Source organism: Helianthus annuus, chromosome 9 (genome assembly GCF_002127325.2).
Source record: "Helianthus annuus cultivar XRQ/B chromosome 9, HanXRQr2.0-SUNRISE, whole genome shotgun sequence".
Lineage (NCBI taxonomy): Eukaryota > Viridiplantae > Streptophyta > Magnoliopsida > Asterales > Asteraceae > Helianthus > Helianthus annuus.
The window spans coordinates 18,610,489-18,626,709 of record NC_035441.2 but is presented as its reverse complement, the minus strand read 5'-3'; the positions used below and the strand labels follow the sequence as shown (position 1 = coordinate 18,626,709).

Here is a 16,221-nt window from a genome sequence, read left to right as displayed (position 1 = left end):
CTGCGTCCTGAGCTCCGTCCCCGTCTTCAACGTCCATTCTTCGACGTTCAGGACGATCCTCCAGGTGGGCCCCCGGTCCGTCGCCGGAGCCAACACCATGCTGCCCACCCCCGTCAAGCTCCGTCCTCCATCTTCATCCCGTCTGCATACCGTGTAGCCTTAGTGTGTTTAAGGAGAAAAAGAAGGTCAATAACCTAACCTGCCTCATAAATGCAAAAAGGCATGGCATTTCCCACAAAATTTTTAAGTTCTCAATGTATCATCATTAAAAAGTCCAGCTAATATTTTAAAACAAGTTATACATTTAAATATTTCAGACATTTACATCTAATGTGAATCCGGTTTTTAAATCAGGTCGAACCGGTCGGATCGGTCCAACCTTTGACCCAGTAAGACGACTAGATCAATCTACGATCCAGTTCTGAAAACATTACCGGTATTACATCAACACCGTAATAAGCCAAACTAAAGGAATCTAAATTTTTCCATAAAAATAAATAAAACATATCTATGGTTCACACACAAAGAGCCAAAAAAAAATCTATATATCCAACTTGAAGGGGGGTAAAACGAAACATATTATAAAAACACAATCCTTGTGCCTAATTTCTTTGAAATCAACGTACCCCCACCATTTCAACATTTCACTATTTCCACTATACACACACACAATCACCAACAATTCACAGAACCAACGGCAACCGACGGTTATAGACATGGTTGCAGTTAACATAGCTAACGCCGTTGAAGCCTCCGGCGAAGCTCGTAACGCCGGTGACATTACGGTTGCTCATTCTTCTCTCACAGTCGATCACTCGCTTAAACTGCCGGAGATGAAACCTCGCATCGTGTAAGCTATTTGAGATTTTTAGCTTTGTGTTATTGTGATTTTGTTTGATTTTAGGTTAATTTGATTACAAATCGATCGAGTGAAATCAGTAATAGTCACTATCGGTTCTGTTTTTTTGTTATGATTTGACGGTTATTATGTTGATTTGCAGTTAAGACGATACGTTCGTGTGTTACGATGCATTTAGTTGATTTTAGGTTAATTTGATTGTGAATCGATTGAATTAGTTATTATCAGTTGTAATTTGTTCAGATTTGGCGGTTATTATGCTGATTTGCGGTTACGACGATACGTTTTCATGTGTTCTGATGCATTTTAGTTGATTTTAGGTTAATTTGATTACATATCGATTGAATGATATCAGTAATCTAATCAATCTCGGTTCTGGTTTTGTTTAGTATTGTGTTGATTTGCGGATATGACGATACGTTGATGTGTTCTGATGCATTTGACTTAATTTTAGGTTAAGTTGATTACAAATCGATTGAATGAAGTTAGTAATCACTCTAGGTTCTGTTTTGGTTCGATATGTTGATGTGTTCTGATGCATTTGAGTTGATTTGAGCTTGATTTAATTACAAATCAAACGAAGGAGACAATATCAGTTCTGTTTCGTTCTGGATATTACAGTTATTATGCTAATTTGCCGATATGAAGATACGATCCATGTGTAATAAGCTCTTTGAGCTTTGTAGTTTTGTGTAATTGTGTTTATTTTGCGTTTTACTTGATTTTAGGTTAATTTGATTGTTAAACTATTCTCAGTTTTGTTTTTGTTCTAGTTTAGACAGTTTTAACTTATTATGTTAATTCGTGTAGTTTTGTGTAATTGTGTTATTGTTCGTTTTACTTGATTTTAGGTTGATTTGATTGTCAATCGATTAAATGAAATTGTTATAACTTCTGTTTTTGTTCTAGTTAGACAGTTATTATGTTGATTTGTGTAAGCTCTTTGAGCTGTGTAGTTTTGTGTGATTGTGTTAATGTTAGGTTAATTTGATTGCCAATAGATTGAATGAAATTGTTCTCAGTTCTGATTTGTGCTAATTAGACAGTTATTTTGTTGTTTTGTGGATATGAACCATACGTTCCATGTGTTCTGATGCATTTGATTTTATTTGAGCTTAATTTGATTACAATTTACAAATGAAACGAATGATTAATCTCACTTCTGTTTCGTTTTCGTAATTGACAGTTATTATGTTAATTAGGAGATGAATTAACTAGTTTGATGTCTGAACGATTGTTATTAAGACCTGATGTTTTAGTAATTGCAGATCGTGATCAACTAATCACGTTGATCAGTTGAAAATCTGTATATTAGAGCTGGTGCTTGATGCTGGATTTGTTTTATGATTTTAGATCTTTAGTTATGATAAATTTCTATAGTTCCCCCAATTTTTTGATGTGGATAATGAAGTTGAAACAAGTGTGAACAGAAGTCATTCAATGCTTCCTTTTGTCAAACAAATGGATAAAGTATTAAAGTAACACACGTTTGCTTAAATTTCTATTAAAGACATATTAAAGTAATGATGTTAGTTTACTGATGTTTACATATTTTTTTATGTGGAAATGAACTAGTCAAAACATATATAACATACTACAAGAGTTTTTTTCCTAAACTAGTGTTTTTTTCCTAAACTAGTGTTGATGGAAGAACTATTTATCAAAATGGTATTTCTTGAAAAGTATTTACCAAAATAGTGTTCCTTGTTTATTTTGTATATTTCCTTTTTCTTTTTTAACCAACATATTAAACTTCTTTTATATTTCTATTAAATTAAATAAATATCTATTTTTATTCTTGAATGATTTATATTTTTTCAATCAATTCAATAATTTTTTTATTTCTTTGAATTTAATTTTCCAACTAACTCTTTATATTTTCTTTAGAAATAGTTCTTTTTTTTTTCAAACATGCAGCTCACTGCCGAAGATCTGTTTACGCTTTAAATTAAAATTTATATGCATGTACTATTTAACAAGAAAACACTATTGACATTGAACAACAAATTTAATATATGTGCTGATTTGTTTTGTAAGTAATTAATTAATTAATCACCATAACTTGATTAGCTAATGTTCCCTCCAATTTCACGTGGAAATGAATTAGGAATAACAATTTTCATATTCAAATAAATCATTCCATGTTCCCTGAAGTCAATTAAATTAATAAATCAGAAATTACATGTTGAGAAAAAAGGCAACAGTAGTTGATTTAAAAACAAGTTAAAATACGTGTAGATTAAATGAAACCAATATACTTAATTTGTTCATTTTATCTGTTGTGTGTGATGGGATTTAACTTTGACTATGACAGAGAGCTTTTTAAGGACCTGTTCAACCACTGGTCAAATTTGGATGAATCGCACTTCACTGCTGCACAATTGTCTGGTGGCATTACAAACAGATGTATGTATCTTTAACTATATGTGTACATGTATGTTTGTCTGTCAGTGTGTGTGCATTATCTATAACTTTGTATTTGGTAAGTTGTCATTCAGTCATAATTTCATTCTCAGGAGTCAGGTTGAATTTACGGCATGAGACTAGTTTAGTAAATAACTGTATATCTTATTACTGCAGTGTTAAAGGTATCTGTAGAGGAAGAAAATGGGAATACAGTGCTTGTAACAGTTAGAATCTACGGTCCAAATACCGAATATGTTATCAATCGCGATAGGGAACTGCAGGTTCGTATCTGAATCTCGATCTCAAAATGTGTCTAATACAAAAAAATACTGATAAGTAAATAAATAAGAATCAATCATCCATGTCTTATCTGCCATGAAAGTAGCCCTGCAAACGAACTGAACGTTTAGCGAACATTTCGTGAACCGTTCGGCGGGAAGTTCGTTTGTGTTCATTTGTTTAATTAATGAACGAACACGAATATGAAATTTCATTCGTACAGTTAAATGAACGAAGATGAACAGAGGTCGCGTTCATTCATTTATGTTCATGAATGTGCGGTAACGTGTTTGTTTATGTTCATTTATGTTCATGAATGTTCGGTAACGTGTTTGTTTATGTTCGATAGCTCATTCGTGTTTTTTTTTTATATTTTTCTTTAAATACTTCAAAATTCTGACAAATAAAATATTTAACAAGTATCAGTGTATTATATATTCTGTTCATGAATGCTTATTTGTGTTCGTTTGTTTTCATTTGTGCTCATGAACATTGGTTTGTGTTCATATGTGCTCATGAACGTTCGTTTGCGTTTGTTACCTAAAATTAACAAACGAACACGAACATGAACACGTTCACTTCCTTAACAAACGAACACGAACATAAAATCTCGTTCGGTAAGTGTTCATGAACAGTTTGTGAACACACATATTTCTTTAACAAACTAACATGAACGGTTCGTTTGCAGCCCTACATGAAAGTGCTCTTAGGTATACTATAATTTCAATACTACATCAAGTAATTGTTCCATGTCAGCACACATGATCTTAAAAAGAGACAAAATCTGAAGATGTTAATCTTGAATTAGGAGATAAAGATAAAAAAGGGTTATAGATAATTCTTGGTGAATTATTTATTGAGTTTTTTATATTTTAATTAGGGATAATTAATGGTTTATTAGATATGTTTAGCTAGTTAGTTATTTTATAATTTTAAACAGAGTTTTAGTTGGGTTAGGATTAGAATGAGTTTTATATAAATAGATGGTTAGGTCTATTGTAATTGATGTGCTTTCATTGATAATTAATATAAAGAGTTGAACGAGTTCGTTCAGTCTCGTGTTTTTTTCTTTGTGTTTGATCAAGAGCCTGATTTCCAACAAAATCAAGAAAAACATGAGTTGGAATCTGTTACATATACTTTTATTCAGTTTGTAATTTACTGTCTTTATGTATAGGCAATCGTTCACCTCTCGACTGCAGGATTTGGTCCCAAATTGCTAGGAACATTTGAAAATGGGATGGTGCAGTCGTTTATACATGCTCGCACTCTAAATGCATCAGGTAAACATGTTAAATTGTAATGAAAATTACATATTTTTAGCACCTTCATAATCTTGTAAACTTATAAAGATTGTTATTTGTTCTCTTTGTTTGGAATACTGTCATTTTTTTTTTTTTAATAATTTCTGATTCAATATGTATTTAACAGATATGAGAAAGCCAAAGCTGGCAGCTGAAATTGCAAAACAACTGAAAAGTTTCCATCAGGTAGACATTCCGGGATCTAAGGAACCGCAGCTGTGGAATGACATCTTTAAATTTTTTAAGAAAGGTATTTTTTTCTAATTTTTATATCTCACAAGTGGTCTTTCTGTTACAGATAAGAGGGTTGTTTTATTTTAATTTTTTGTTTGTTACAGCATCCTATCTTACATATGATGATCGTAAGAAGCAGAACATGTACAAGAAAATTTCATTTAAAGAAGTTGAGACTGAACTTATCAAGCTCAAGGTAAGTTATTTTATGGCTATATTAGTTGCACAAGATCACTTTCTTTTCCTTTTTAAGAGTTAATTGCCATTTTTGTCCTTGTGGTTTGTCCAATTATGCCAGACCATACCAAATTTCAAATTTGTACCATTTCCGTCCTTGACATTCTTGAAACATGCTAGTTCCATCCAAAAAAAAAACTGTCTGTTAAAACCTGTTGTTTAATGAAGGGTAAAAACGTCATTTTCCATTTTTCTTTTATTTTCCCTTTCTTAGAGCATTCACATCCAATCCATCAAATTATACATACATTTCAATAAAAAACAACTCCTATATCAATATATTTCCACTAAAAACAAATACTTTTTCTCTCTCATTTCAATTAAATAATATTATCATTACCTTTTTCTCTCACTTCCACTCACAACCACTTTCAAAATATATTAAAAAATTATAACGGGTGAACAGTGTCCCCCCAAATATACAGATGAACAGTAACATTTTCTCTCTCCTCTACTCACAACCACTTTTTATACCCTTTATAATATAAAAACCCCTCCTCACATAATTTGATGGTTAGGATGTGAATGCTCTTAAACCCTATTAAAATCCTACCCCTTTTAAGAAAAAAAAAAGAAAAACAAAAAAAGGAAATTGACGTTTTCACCCTTCATTAAACAGCAGTTTTTAACAGTCGTTAGTTCTTTTGGACGAAACTAGCATGTTTCAAGAATGTCAGGGACGGAAATGGTACAAATTTGAAATTTGCCTTGGACTGGCATAAATGGACAAACCACAGGGACGGAAACGGCAGTTAACTTTTTTTTTTTTTTTTAAAGTTAGAGAGAGTTAGAGAGAATTCTATGTTAATATGATTTTCACGCATTATGCAAACTTTTTTTTAACTTGATGTCAGTGTCTTTATCTTGAGAACATTTTATACATTTTTTACGTTAACCGACTACAAATTTAGAAGAACCATAGTTCATTTGTGTAGAAATGTTTCGTGATTTATGAGACAGGAATTGACAGGTCAACTTGATGCTCCTGTGGTGTTTGCTCATAATGACTTGCTTTCTGGGAATTTGATGTTGAATGATGATGAAGGTAGTAAGTTAACTATTTTTAAGCCCATATCTTGTTACATATTAAATAATTATGATGATATATATCAATCATGCTAATTATCCATGACATAAATTACTTTAATCACTCTCTCAAATGTATCTTCTAAGCTTAGAGGATACATTTTCGTCCCATTACTAATTGTGTGTATATGTATATGTATTATTATTATAGTTTTTTATTTAAAGGTAGAAAATAAAAATAAATGGGTAAATTGCCAAAATCGTCCCTGAGTTAACGCTGCATTCTAATTGTGTTGGTGATTTGGATGGAGTCCAGATACAAAAAAAAAATAGTTATTTTGGATGTAATAGGCAAATCAGCCCAAACCTCAGGGACGATTTTGGCGTTTACTCCTTTTCAAAATATCACTTGTTCTAACGTGCCTTCATTGTATATACTATTGGAACAGAAAAACTCTACTTCATAGATTTTGAATATGGATCGTATAGTTACCGAGGTTTCGACATTGGAAATCACTTCAATGAGTATGCCGGTCTTGATTGTGACTACACCTTGTAAGTCATCTTCCTTGTTCTTTGAGGAAATGTCAAACGGGTCAATCGGGTTAAACGGACAGAAAACCATACCAAATTTATTTGTAACCCGTCTACATTGCTTAATTAAAAAGAGTGAAATATCATTTTCGTTCCTGAGGTTTGGCCAGTTTTGTGATTTTCGTCCAAAGGTTTGTTTTCCCGCATCCAGATCCAAAAGGTTTGAAATCTTGCCCTTTTCATCTGGCTCGTTAACTCCATCCATTTATTTCCGTTAAATCAAAGGTAGTTTCGTCTTTTTTGTAAACTTCAAGGGCAATTCGGTCTTTTGAATACTTGTACATAAAGTGAAAAAGGCCGAATTGCCCTCTAAGTTAACAAAAAAGACGGAAATACCCCTGACTTGACGGAGATAAATGGATGGAGTTAACAAGTCGGATGAAAATGACAAGAATTTAAACCTTTTGGATCCAGAAGGTGGTTATGGGTCCACCCACCTCGTTTTGACCCATATTAACAAACTATCAGCTTTTGACCCGTACACAATCCACCTGTTTCCCACCCATAAAAGATTAAAGATCAACAGTTTTATTATAGCTTTCCTATGGTGATTATGCAGGTACCCGACAAAAAATGAACAATATCATTTCTTCAGGCATTACTTGAACCCTGAAAAACCGAATGAGGTAATGTAAATAACTAAATATCGTGACTTACTTTTTAACATTTCTTGTGCAAATAATGCGTGCTCCTTTTGGTTTGAAGCGGGACATTTTAGTGCGGGTCAAATGGGTCGGGCATGGTTTTGGTTGACCCGCCAACATTTTTTTTGAACTAAGAAAGTTAAGAACTATACTATTAAAATACTATGTATTATGTAATTTGTTTGACTAAATCGGTTTAGAAAACTAAATACATTTGAACCCGAAGAACGCTTTAAGATAATGACGATAATACCCTATGATCCAGGTATCGGATATCGATCTCGAAGCACTCTATGTTGAGACTACCAGCTACATGTTGGTTTCACACATGTATTGGGCTTTATGGGCTTTGATACAGGTACCCAAACCCATTTCTTACTGAGTAAAGAGTAATATATTGATGTAGAGCCTAGAGGTGGTAAAATAGATGGGCTAAGTGGGTTGGCTAAAAGGTCAAAACCAGTCATTTTTCTATGGGTCGATATATTTTGGGTTGACCCGAAACATTTTCTATTCAAAGCTTTTAGCTTTTTTTAACGAGTTTATTTTTCCAAGATGATTTTTTTCTCATTTGACTTGTTTGATCAATTAGAGATGAACATAACATGAACCGACACCACACATAAGTAAATCTAGTGTATCCTATATTATGAACATGGCCATGGGTTTATCTTAATTGCTTGATTCACTACATGGCAGGCGAAAATGTCAGAAATTGATTTCGATTATCTCGAATATTTCTTCTTGAGATACAACGAATATAAGAGGCGAAAGAATGAGTGTTTCTCTCTAGCTAAGTCTTACCTATCTCAATCTAAGACCATGTAGAACCAACTCTCATTCCAACTTCATTCAAATTCAAAACATTTTAAACCTTTTTTAGGAAGTATATTAAATAAATAAAAAAAGGTTTAAAATTTTGAAGATAGTTGTAAACTGGTTGTAATCATGAACTCTATATTTGATCTCAGTGATATGTTGCTTGTAATTGTGTAATATGGTGTGAATCTATACCAGGTTGAATGATAGATCTAAAATGGTTAATATTCTCTTTGTTAAATTGTTCGTTTGTTGGGTTTTACGATTAACTATTATGCATTTTGTATATTAAAATAAAATATGTAGATATGTGATGCAAACGTTAAATATGATACTAATATGCTTATATCATATGTTCTATATAAACGAAAATTCCAAATAAATCAATGGACATTCAAATTTATAAGACGATTGATGTGGTTTAGATAAAGTTTTTGATCACTTAAAAATCAAGAGATAATTATAATGTTTATAGAAAAAAGCCAAACTAAATTCTATTCTATAAAATATTATAATGAAAAGATTGTTTTCATCAAAGAATGTCTGGAATAAATATTTCGTTTAAAAGTGATATCCCAACATAATCATTTTTTATTCAAATATTAAAATTAAAACCTATATAAGTTTGCAAACTTTTTATGCATTATTAGTTGTAAGTTGTGCTTTATGAGTTTTTCAAAAAAAAAAAAAAAACACTTGATTTTTTAGTTTTAACCCAAAGGTTTGTACCTTTTCCAATTTTAACCCTACATAATTTGTTTTTTTAATTTTAACCCAAAACTTTTCATTATTTGCAATTTAACTTCACAACTTTTGTCACTTATACTTTTCATCTTTCGCAAATTTTCGTTTTACGTATAGTTCTAAATTTTTCGAGTTAATACGACGCAACGTGCATGTGTGGTTCAACGTTTTTACCTCTATTTTTCCATGTTTGACAGGTTCGTCGCAATACGCATATTATAGGTCAAGTCAGTGTTGGTTGTCGATGACGGTTGTGTGACATTAGTACTATTTGACACCGTTTTACGCCCCGCCGCAACGCGGGGTGTGCTTTGGGGGTTTTCAAATAAAAAATTGTTATGCATATTGTTGTCGTGTTGGCTTTGGGGGGTTTCAAAAAAATGTTTTTTTTTTTTTACTTTTCACCCAAAAGTATTTCATAAATTACTTTTAACCCAAAACTTTTTATCTTTTGCAATCTATCCTCCTAACTTTTTTTACTTTCAACTTTGGTCATTTATAGTTTCCATTTTTCGCAAATTTTTCGCTCTATGCTTGGTTCTAAATTTTGTGACTTAACACATCACAGCTGTGTCTTTGGCTTAACGTTTTTACGTTTCGTTAGAAATTTTGCGAGTTAACACGACGCAACGTGCGTGTGTGGGTGAACGTTAAACATCGTCTATTTTTACCTCGTTTGACAGGTTTAACATAACGTGTGGGTCGTAGATCGACTTAGTTATAAATAAAGAATCCCGCCGCATTGCGGCGGGTCGTAATCCTAGTTATGACTAAAATAACAAAGGTTTAACAACAAACTGGGAAAACAACTTACTTTCTTTCGGTTCTTGACATACCAATCTTACATTTCTTTTAAATTAGAAAGAAGGTTGATGAATCCTATCAAAACCATGAGTTTGTAATCATACATCCAAACATGAACACACCAACTGTTTGTACCAAAAGTTTGCCTACCATTGCATTCATAACATATATAAGTGCAGATATATAGCAAATACAAATCAATCACTATGAAACTTGTTTCATTTCTATCTGTGTTCTAACATCATCTGACCCCGATTTCTTCTACTTTCTCAAATTTGTGTTCTTTAACGGTAAAAAACAAAAAAGAAAGACGTCGACTGATTCAAGAAACACTCGTCCGTTCTGTTGTTAGTATCATTTACAAACTGAAAGCATTAATACCAAACATCGCCTTCAATTTGAATTACTATGAATATGCACAAATGATTTCAATCGATACGGAACATATCTGATGGTTGCTGCTTGAATGTCCCAAGAACCATGTACGGCAGTATGACCATGCACGCCATGAACAATGTGAACTGCAAAGAACAGGAGAACTGATGGTCAGGGGTAGTTTGGTAATTTCACATTAAAAAAATCGCGATCGCAACAAGTGATCATGGTTGTTTACCACAAGTGGGAGGGTCAAGAAACTCCAAATTGGCCACAGAGCATAACAGAACCTGCAAATAGATATAGAAAAAGAAAATTAAAACTTGAAAAGAAATTCCAAATCGATATCTCCACAACTGTTTTGTTTGTGTGGATTCAAAGTCGTTAGGGGTAATTAGGTAATTTTACATTTATAACTCCTTACTTGATTATCCATATCTGATTACTTTAACTACATATAATATATAGAGTTAAATGCCATTTTAGTCCTGTGGTTTGTGTCAGTTTAGTTCAAACTTCAAAGGTCAAATATTTCGTCTGTGGGTCCAAAAAGGTTTCACCGTTGCCATTTTAGTGCACTGGGTTAACTTCATCCATTATTTCTGTTAACGAGAAGGGTAATTCGGTCATTTTATATGTAATTCTGTTAACTAAAAGGGCGATTCGGCAATATAAAATGACCGAATTGCCCTTCTTGTTAACATAAATAATGGATGAAGTTAACCCAGTGGACTAAAATGGCGACGGTGAAACCTTTTTTGGACCCACATGCGAAAATTGAAACCTTTGGACTAAACTGGCAAAATGACCAAAACCGAAGGGACTAAAATGGCATTTAACTCTAATATATAAAATCAGAATAAAATATTTTGTCAAATATTCGAATAATCAGTTTAAAAACACATCCAAACACCATAGTAGATATGAACAAAAGTCAAAAGGTTATAGGAATTTCTTACAAACAAAAAGATACGAGTCCGATTGAGGTAATATACGGTAGAGCGTCTGTACTTGATAACTCCCACCTTTCACTTGATTTTCGGAAACCCCATAATAACATGCTTGTATGCACAAAATAGGCGACATTTAAGCTGACACCAAATAACCCAAGATATAATGGTGTTCTGCATACAAAATACAAACAATAAGCCAAACAAACAAAAAAACATAGAAAAGAAAGTTGTTTTCATTAAGCTGTTTGAGATTGTTTAATTCAAAATGATTATTCATGTCGGCTTCAAAATTACAAATTGCCCTTAAGGTGAAATTAATTAAACACAGTGATCATCTGCTTTTGCTTATAGGCATAATTATAATCATAGTTGTCAAAGGCGCGAAGCGCACTCTAGGCGCATAGGCACCGATTAGGGCCTAGGCGATAGGCGCAAAAAAAGCGTGGGCCCGAGAAAAAAAAAGCGCACTTAAATACAAAAAAAGGGTCAGTCTTCCTGTATTCTGAGGGTCCAGCATCAGCCATTTTCTATATTTTGTTACAACAATATTCATATATCTTGTTAGTAAGAAATACATAATCAAGAAATACATAATCGTAAGACAAGAAACTGAGATAAACTGGAATATTACAAACCTTAATATTGATAACAAGAACTGAACAGTCCTGATATTAAGGACTGAATAATCTTGGTGATAATGTGATATACAAACTTAAACTTACAGCCCTATAAATACTGCTGAAAAGGTGGAAATTACCAATTAAAAAAAAATAAAAAAGCATGAAATAATAAATACGCATGGGATAATTGTCTGCGCTATAATTACCTAGGAACAATAAGCGCATTTAATGCGAGTCGCCCAAGAAAAACGCCTAGGCGCCAAAAGCGCTCGCTTTTGACAACTCTGATTATAATAAATACGCATAATGCACTTGTACATAGTGCATGAAAGTTAACCAGGAGTAGTTGTAAAGAGCAGTGGCGGACCCAAGAATTATTTGTTGGGGGTGCGGATGAATGGTTCAAGCATATTTTCAGGGGGGTGCGGTCGGGTTTTTTGCCTAAAAAATACACTAAACTTTTTTTTTCAAGGGGTGCGCCCGCCCACCTTGAGCTTCACCTAGGTCTGCTAAGAGAAAGAGAGGCGGTTACATAACCGTCTTGTGCATCACATTCAATGCAATAGACAGGGGCGAAGGATAAGAGGGGCGGGGAGGGGCGCCCGCCACCCCGAATTTTTCGCTCAGTAGTGTTATATATGATTTTACCATACATATCACGTATCTTCTACTTCCGTTCAAGTTTCCCTTTGTGCCGAGATCAAGTGTATCGAACTATCAACTATTCCCCATTGTGCATTACTGCATTAGCTCAAATTGTGTCAAAACCATTACTTATGCTTGATAATTAAACATCTTAAGTTATAGTATTAGCAACGGTTTCGTTCTATATTATGCGCATCACTAATCACTTTCCTAAAGAACCTATGATCCATTTGTTTCAGACTTTTGGTTATCTTAAAACATCAAATTAGAGTCCAAAACTCGAAATTACATAAAAAAAAAAAAACCTTATTGCAATAAAATTTACCACAACAAAACTCAAATTCATCATCATCATAAGCATAAAAACAGAACATAATTTTGAATAAAACAAAACATAATCATATGACAAAACATACCTTTTAATCCTACCATCATGAAACAAGATGTAAATCAAGTTGGAATGCCAATCTCCCAAATATATAATAAAAACTGCAGAAGCAATCCAAAGTACATTCTCCAAAACCTCAACCCATGTTCTTGTTTCAGGAAATTTCGGCGATTGAGGCCGAACTCTCGAAGAACAAGCATCATCCTCAAGATCATCACCACTTGATGCATACCCTTGGCTATGCCTCTGCCTCATTAGCCCACCACCAGTTGGTGTTCCACCAGACATTTTTTTTTTATAAATATATATATATATATTTTTATAAATAAAAATCCCAAATTGTATAAAACCTCACTGCTCCAAAAACTTAAATTACAAAATTGAAGCTAATGGAGCAGTATAAAAAGCAATAAATTAAAAAACCCTAAAACACTAACAACATAAAAACCTAGATTGAAATTTTGAAATAAAGATCCAATTCAAGATTTTGACCTAACTACTGAAACTTCAAAAACCCAATATCAAAATCGAATTTTTAATAAAACCCATGATCGGATTACCTAATTCTCAACGAACCCACATCGTGAATCGAAAGATTAAAGAAAAAAATAATGGAATTCAGAATAAAAAACCCATCATCTGGGTGGGTGTCTTGTTGATTAAATCAAAACAAAACAAAGCCCAGATGGGTTTTAAAATTGAAAATTTAAATTTAAAATTCTTGTAATCGAAGCAGAGATTGAGATAAATAAATGAAAAATCGAGCTTTATAAATCTTGATGTTGGAGGACGACTTTTGAAGTTTGGCACGCAAGATTTGTTTTCTGTTTTCTTTGTTCTTTTTTTTTTCTTTTAACGTAAAAGAATGTTCTTTATTATTTTTTTTCTTTTTCTTTTGTTTTTGTTTGAATTTTGAATCATAGATTCATATCTAAGTGTATACTATTTATTTATAAATTATATCTTTATGATTTAGGGCATGTTTGGCTAAGCTTATTTAAGTTAAAAAAGACTTTTGGGAAAATAACTTATTGACTTATGAGTTTTTGAGAAGGACTTTTTAAAAAAAGTGTTTGGATTAACTTATAGGGTGAGAAAAACCAATAAGTCAATAAGTTGTTTTTTAAAAAGTGTTTGCCTTAGCTTATTGATGTAAAATGACTAAAAGGGACATTCTTTTCAAAAAGTCATTTTAAAAAGGACTTTTATGTTAGCCAAACACTAAAACTCCTTATTGGCTTTTTGATTAAGTCAATAAGTTAATAGGTTAGTTGAAAAAGCTTAGCCAAACATGCCCTTAATATATACGATTTAAATAATTATGTTGTCTAATATCATGACAACAAGACACACTTTGGGAGTTGACAACTAAATTATTATTATCTTTATAATCTAATCTCACATTATTCTATTAATATGTTCCGTATTGAAGAGGTATGGTCCCAATTCCCTGCCTACATGGCAGGGACCACACCACTTTTTGTGCACACAAGGCATCCACGTCACCAGAACCTTCTAGAAGCTTCCAGAAGACACCTAGGCGGTTCACGGCTGGCACCAAAGATGCTTTGCCCAACATAAAGGACAACACGTGTCACCATTGACAGAAGGCCACATAGGCCTGCGGCAATCCAGGGAGCAGGGCTGACGCGACCAGTACGAGGTACCCAGCACAAGCGAATAAAAGGACGCCACGTGTACCACTACACCCTTCGCGACAGAGCAGACCAAGAGGATATTCCCCTTGGTCGGACAGCTGGCGCGCACCCACAGCTGGCACAGCTGCTTCCTCCTTCTTCACACTCCGGCCATAAATAGGACCCTTCATCATTCAGGTTCAGGATCTTGGCTCTCTTTACTCACTCTATACACACACTGTTTTATTCATCTCAGAGCAGTACTTATTCTCACGCCGGAGCCTGGTTAAGAGGGAAACTCCCCTTCCCCCCTCTTAACGAGACTAACGGTGTTTACTGTTTTGCAGATCCCACGCCACAAATACGAGCAAGAGAAGAGGTTGAACCCCATAAGTGAAACGACCCTCTTGGTTATCCTTGTGTTAACCATTGTTTCAACATTGGCGCCATCCGTGGGACTCGAACCCACGACCACGTGGCAGGGACCACAGCTCCGCTTTCTTTCTTCTCTTCCCTCCTTCCAGACCTATCAATCCGTGCCTTCTTTCTCGTCTCCAACTGGGAAGACGGATCAACAGAGGCTTCCGCATCATCATCATCCTCAACAAATTCATGTACCGGCTCAGCAACACCACCAGGCGCAGTACCTGCACGCGCGGAATGATATATTAGATCTTCAACATCCCGGTCAGAACTTCCACTAGAAAGGATAACGACTTCCTCTCGACCGGAGTCAACAAAGTCATCCCAATCACCCTCACCAAGAACTTCATTCGCGTATCTGCTCAAACTAGCGTCGGTAGGATGCAGGAAACGGTCCCGTATCTGTTCCAACCACGTTGGATTGCCATCAGCCTGGATAGCCTCAACCATGGCACCCGCGGATTTAGGGTCCAAGGCATTTAACAAACTGCAACCAACTGCAAAACGGCAACAAAATAAGGACACATAGTAAACATAGAGGGAAATAACCAAAGGGTAAGACACGAAAGAACAATACATTTGCCTTTATGGCTATACGCAGGCTGACCCAACGGATGTTTGGGCACCCAAAGTAAACTCATCCCTGCACCAACCAAAGCCATCTCATCCAGTTGAGAAATCGCAGTCGGCTTCGCAGTTATCTTCCCATACCATTCTTGAGCAACATAATCTGGCAACACATCCACCTTAGGGACCCCTTGACCCACCTGCCTATATGACATATCCGTCGGAATCACACCACGGCGAATGTAAAAAAACTTTTGTTTCCAATCATGAATGCCCTTTATCGGCACCGAACACACCTGAGCAACTCCCATCCTAGCCTGAAAATAGTAGAACCCGCTGGAATACGAAACGCTGTAGATAGCGTTGAACATCTCAAACGTAGGCTCAACACGGTACGACCTACAGACAAATTCGAAATGGGTAATCCGAGGGAGCCCAATCGCATTTATCTGAGAAATATGGAGCCCATAACCCCTCAAAACAGCAGCAGTGAACTTCGTAATCGGCAACCTAAAATTACCTTCCCGGAAAAAAGCAGCGTACAACGTGATAAAACCAGGAGGGGCATCCAATGCAGTAGATCCAGAAGGAGGGTACCGAGCCCCCCACTCAGGACGAAAGTTATGCCCCCTCACAAGCATCTGAAATTCCTCCTCCTTCCAG

General features: G+C 34.6%; 2 protein-coding genes across 3 annotated transcripts; one reads left to right on the top strand and one right to left on the bottom strand.

Moving 5' to 3' along the window:
- Positions 1-522: 522 nt before the first annotated feature.
- Positions 523-8,636, top strand: LOC110877338 (probable ethanolamine kinase). Its single transcript, XM_022125481.2, has 11 exons — positions 523-850; positions 3,174-3,265; positions 3,440-3,546; positions 4,722-4,827; positions 4,976-5,098; positions 5,187-5,278; positions 6,280-6,364; positions 6,795-6,900; positions 7,499-7,565; positions 7,849-7,941; positions 8,283-8,636. The coding sequence occupies exons 1-11, from the start codon at positions 717-719 to the stop codon at positions 8,409-8,411; spliced, it is 1,134 nt and encodes a 377-aa protein (XP_021981173.1). The 5' UTR covers positions 523-716; the 3' UTR covers positions 8,412-8,636.
- Positions 8,637-10,078: 1,442 nt separating this feature from the next.
- LOC110877339 lies at positions 10,079-13,762 on the bottom strand. 2 transcript variants are annotated; one of them, XM_022125482.2, is made up of 4 exons: positions 12,960-13,762; positions 11,285-11,449; positions 10,564-10,615; positions 10,079-10,489 (listed from the first exon to the last, which is right to left on the bottom strand). In XM_022125482.2, exons 1-4 carry the CDS (start codon positions 13,217-13,219, stop codon positions 10,379-10,381), a joined length of 588 nt encoding a protein of 195 aa, XP_021981174.1. In that variant the 5' UTR covers positions 13,220-13,762; the 3' UTR covers positions 10,079-10,378. The 2 variants fall into 2 exon arrangements, with proteins under 2 accessions (XP_021981174.1, XP_021981175.1); XM_022125483.2 differs by having other exon boundaries at positions 10,079-10,471; positions 12,960-13,759.
- Positions 13,763-16,221: the final 2,459 nt, after the last annotated feature.

Coding starts and splice junctions, on each gene's coding strand:
- LOC110877339 (XM_022125482.2), bottom strand. CDS start 13,219: ATGTCTGGTGGAACACCAACTGGTGGTGGGCTAATGAGGCAGAGGCAT. Junction 11,450..12,959: donor CATGATGGTAGGATTAAAAG/GTATGTTTTGTC, acceptor TTTTGTATGCAG/AACACCATTATATCTTGGGT. Junction 10,616..11,284: donor GGACTCGTATCTTTTTGTTT/GTAAGAAATTCC, acceptor ATCTATTTGCAG/GTTCTGTTATGCTCTGTGGC.
- LOC110877338 (XM_022125481.2), top strand. CDS start 717: ATGGTTGCAGTTAACATAGCTAACGCCGTTGAAGCCTCCGGCGAAGCT. Junction 4,828..4,975: donor TCGCACTCTAAATGCATCAG/GTAAACATGTTA, acceptor TGTATTTAACAG/ATATGAGAAAGCCAAAGCTG. Junction 6,365..6,794: donor GATGTTGAATGATGATGAAG/GTAGTAAGTTAA, acceptor CTATTGGAACAG/AAAAACTCTACTTCATAGAT.